At 56.7% G+C, this 4,349-nt stretch overlaps 1 protein-coding gene across 1 annotated transcript in view; it reads right to left on the reverse strand.

The window, feature by feature from the left end:
- Positions 1 to 3,808, reverse strand: part of SARDH (sarcosine dehydrogenase) — a gene marked incomplete at its 5' end in the record, with an annotated part of 22,609 nt that extends 18,801 nt beyond the window's left edge. Inside the window, 5 exons of the mRNA XM_009699610.1 lie at positions 451 to 580; positions 1,053 to 1,157; positions 2,597 to 2,697; positions 2,900 to 3,023; positions 3,629 to 3,808. Of these exons, the coding sequence (XP_009697912.1) occupies positions 451 to 580; positions 1,053 to 1,157; positions 2,597 to 2,697; positions 2,900 to 3,023; positions 3,629 to 3,808 (640 nt within the window). The remainder of the gene's footprint in view (positions 1 to 450; positions 581 to 1,052; positions 1,158 to 2,596; positions 2,698 to 2,899; positions 3,024 to 3,628) is intronic.
- Between the last annotated feature and the right edge of the window lie 541 nt (positions 3,809 to 4,349).

A 4,349-nucleotide genomic window follows, 5' to 3' on the forward strand; every position in this document is an offset into this window, starting at 1 on the left:
CCCCCCCCCCGCCACTGCAGTGATGCTATATGGCCTTTGACTCCGCACCACGCAGCCTGGGATGTAAACCTGGGTACATCTAATGTCACCGGCCCAGAAGCAAGTAGTAAAAATAATAATGTAAGATAACACTCGGTAAAACAATGGCCACTGCTTGAAAAATTTCTGCCCCTTGATTCCCCAGCCCAGTGGCCACAACATCGGCTGTAAATCTGCACCAACCACCCCCCAGTTTGGACCAAGGCAGTAAGCTCCTGGGCTATTTCTCCACCCAGGCTAAGCCCGGGATGTCACCCCTCGGAAGATGACACCACTGCAGCCAGAGCACAGCCAAAGCTTTCCCTGCATTCACAGAGTTTTTCTTCTCCCCAGGATATGAAGTTTCCCCTTGCCTCCAGCAAGACCCTTGGAGGAAGGCAGCCGCCACCGCTGCCGCTGCAGCCTCGTTACCTGGCCCGCAGACGGTGGATTTAATGCCCGTTTTCTCCAGCACCGGTACTCTGTTGATGGCACCTTCAATGTGTTGCATGAAAACATCCCAGTCCAGATCAAAGAGGCCAAAAGCGAATTTTTCAGATACCTGAAGGTGGGAAACAGGAATCGGGACCCAAAATAGAGTACAGCTGATGGTGTAAGGACCTCTCAAGCTCTGGCAGCCTTGGAGCCCATAGAAAACAGAGGCTGCTTTGCAGACTGTGGTTTCTTTGGGTTTTCATGAGCAGCCCAGCCAAGAGAAAGGTCTGGGCAGAACCCAAATTAAGACACCTGCCCCCGGATAAAGGGACGATGCAGCAGGGCAGGGACTGCGCAGTAGCCTCTAAATCTCTCCAGCCCAGCCTTTTCGTCTCATTCCTGTTGCCTCTGCATCTCGTATCTATCCCACAGACAGACCTAAATGGAAGATGCTGCCCTGTGCTTTCCCCACCGGCCGCACAGAGGTTGGTACCCGCAGGAACCGGGGGCTGAGATGCTCACGCCTGTGCCCACCCCTCCGAGGTGGGTTCCTTGGAAATCTGCCTCCTTCCCCCAGGAAACCTCCCAGCATCGCTCACCTCCTCCCAGAAGATGGGGTTTGACTCATATCCACCCACGGAAAGGGCATCGCCTTGGAGACGGAGATACACCGAGGCGTCGTGATCACGAACGTTTGGCATGTTCTGAAAAAAGGGGAGGGGAAGTAGAGGGGTGAGAGGGGGTCAAGAGCCACGGGGAGACCCCAACATCGCCCCAGCTGTGTCCCAGCGAGGCCGAAGGGGATGAGCTGGGGGTCTGGAGCAGAGGGTCAGCATCTGCAGCAGTGACCCACTGAGGATGGGAGCAGCAGTGGCTCCGTGGTTGTTCCCTCGGCCCTGAAATTTGGGTGCCCACATTACCCCAAGAGGAGGGCACCCAGGTCAGCTCCAGCAAACGGTCAAACCAGGGCAAAGCAGCTTATGCAGGCAGCGATGCTGCGGGCAGCGCGCCCGTTCACCGGGCCTGAGCCCAGGCACCCAAGCTGGAAGCCAAGTCTGGCACAAATCCTGCCTAATTAGAGCCACTGGCAAACTCCAGCGCTGCGGGCAGGAGCCGTGCTGCCGGTGCATTTGCACAGGCGTCGGGGTAGCAGCACTTCGGCTCTCCGGCTGCTCCTCCGCGGCACAGGCAGTACCGGGGATGCTCGGGGGAGCGGGAACAGCCCCTGCAGTTGATCCTAGCTTGGAAAGCATCACTCCTCTGCCACCCACCTCCGCAGGAGGATGCAACAGCACAAGACACGGGCAGCAGTGTGCAAAGAATTTGTTCTCGTGAGTAATGGATAGAGAAACATTTAGATAGCAGGGAACTACTGGTGTAGGGCCTACTGCAATTCGTGTTGACAAACGGATTGAACAGGAGGCACTGGGGTCTGCAAGCTGCAGCCTCTTTCCTAAAAATTCTCTTTCTCACCGTGTTTGTACGACATAGTGGAGTTACTGGGATAGAAACGTAATCATGCACACCAGCAGTTTTTAAAACGAGGCACCGCAGATTGAAAAGTCAGACACAGACTGTGTCAGTGGGATGGAAACTAAATAATGTGGTACCCTCAAAGCCCTGGTGCCTGAGTGATTGAAGTCTCCTTCGACTCCTGAACAATTCTCCGTAGCTGGACAGCAGGAACAGATTTCTTGGGACAGTTTAGAAATGCATGGAGAGCTACACCTCTGCCTGCCGGGGGCTGAGGCTTGTTCAGAAAGCGTTCGGCGTCTTTATGAACGCTGCTATCAGAGCCCAAACACATCAGAGACCCTATAATAATTCTACTGAGATGGGAAAAAAAAAAATGAAGAAAATTATCCTGCTAGTCATAACACTGTTAAACATTAAATACGACTCTATTAAAGGTAGTCTGATAGTCCTGCTAGGAGGAAGCACTGCTGGGTGTGCAATTCCCCGGCCGCAGAGCCTGACCTGGCAGTGCAGGCTTACACTGAAGGCAGAAAATGTGGGGGGCAGTCCTGCAGGTCCAGGGGTCCCGGGGGGGTCTTTCCCACCTCGCTCTGCTGCGTGCAGGGGGGCAGCAGCCAGTGCTGTCCTCCAGAGCAGAGGAACCGATCTGCAGCCGCACAGGACTGACCTGAATGCCCTCGATGCGCTCGGTCACCACGTAGGCGTGATGCATCCCCACCAGCGGCACGTGTACGCCGGCCAGCCGGCCCAGGGCTCGTGCCCACACGCCTGCGGCGAGAGCAAACCTGTGCTGAGCATCCCCCGGTCCTCTGCACCCCGCCAGAGCGCTGTGGTGGTCTGGGGGTGACAGGCAGACTGGGGGCACAAGGACTGATGCAGACCCTCCGGCTCACAGGATGCAAAGCCACCCCCTGCCCTGAGGCCGCAGCCCCGGTCCCCCACCTTCCCTGCTGTGCTTTGCGCCTCGTACCTGCACAGTTCACCACGCAGGGAGTCTGGATGGTCCCGTGGGCCGTCTCCACCGCATACACCCTCTTCACCCCAAAATCATCAGCTCTGACCTGGATACCAGTGACCGGGCAGTTCTCGATGATCTGGTGGCAGAGGAAGGGCAGCAAAGTCACGGCAGGGTGGGAAGGGCAGTGGGACGACCCAGCTCGCCTGACCCCTAGCCCCCAAATCCGGGAAAGGTGAATCTAAGCAGTGGCCTGGCAACGGCCATCTCCCTTTCCCAAAGGCTATTACTGTTACTGCTGAAAACCACATCCCCCTCCTCAGCTGCAGACTCAAACCGCTGCTCTGCGCGCCTGCAGCTGCAGAGGATGCTTACTATTCAGATGCTCACGAGCAAAGCAACGCACCGCGGATGGGCAGTCCCTGCCTTGAGGAATGGACTGTGTTACCTGACCCTAAAACCTCTGCTCTCCCAAGGAACCTGCCTTGGGCACTGCCTCGTCTTGTTCCTAAAGGTCTTCTTTTCCATCCTATGTTTCCCTGGATCTCATGGTTCCTGCCAGCTTTGTCGCTGTGACCCAAACAGCCATCAAAGCCGAACAGGACAACATCCTTCTTGGGCAGAGACCTGGTGCCGCAGGAGCAGCTCTGCTCCAGCAGAAAAGGAGGCGATGGGGAAGGCAGAGGATGAAATCTCCTCCCAGGGTCAACAGGCATTAATAAGTAATTACTAATTAGGAACTACCGTGGCGCCTCTGGCAGTTGCTGCTCTGGCGAGAGTTGAGCAGGTACCAGCTGGATCCATGGTGCCATCCTTGGGGACGTACAGCGTGCCGTACAGGTCGTCAACGTTCATCAGCGGGTACAGGTCCTTGGTCTGCGACGGGGTCAGGACGTAGGACTCCACGCCGTACACCTTCCCCAGCTGCCAACCGGACAAGAAAACCAGGAGCTCAAGCAGGTGGCAAAAGCTTGGCCCATCACCAGCTGCTGGAGGAGCAGGAGACCCCCCAGGACGTGTTTGATCTCCCAGACGAGGCAACCCCTGCCCCAAAGCAAGCCCTAAATCCAGCGTGGCGTGGGACGGTCTGCACAAATTTCAGGGAATATTGTCTCGTATTCACACGCAAGCTGCTTGTGCAGCTGGAAAAATGATGCTACCGCTCCTGTACCACTGGGAAAATGACGCTACCGCTATCTGAAAGGGCAAAAATCCACGGCTGGATTTAGTTTTGACTACTTTGCCAGCTTTTTGCCTAATTTCAGCAGCTCTATGGAAGCCAGGAGGCTGCTCTGGAAGCCCACCCGAGGCCACTCGCAGCTCTCCGGGTGGGAAGGGCCATTGGGAGACCCAGGGGCTCCACTACCCTGGGACTCCCCACTCCCCCCACGCTGCTCCCGTGGGCAGGAGCTAAACATCACCGGGGCGGGGGGGGAACACGGAGGGGCTTCTCCCTACCGACATG

This window comes from Cariama cristata, unplaced genomic scaffold, assembly GCF_000690535.1.
Source record: "Cariama cristata isolate BGI_N322 unplaced genomic scaffold, ASM69053v1 scaffold18994, whole genome shotgun sequence".
Lineage (NCBI taxonomy): Eukaryota > Metazoa > Chordata > Aves > Cariamiformes > Cariamidae > Cariama > Cariama cristata.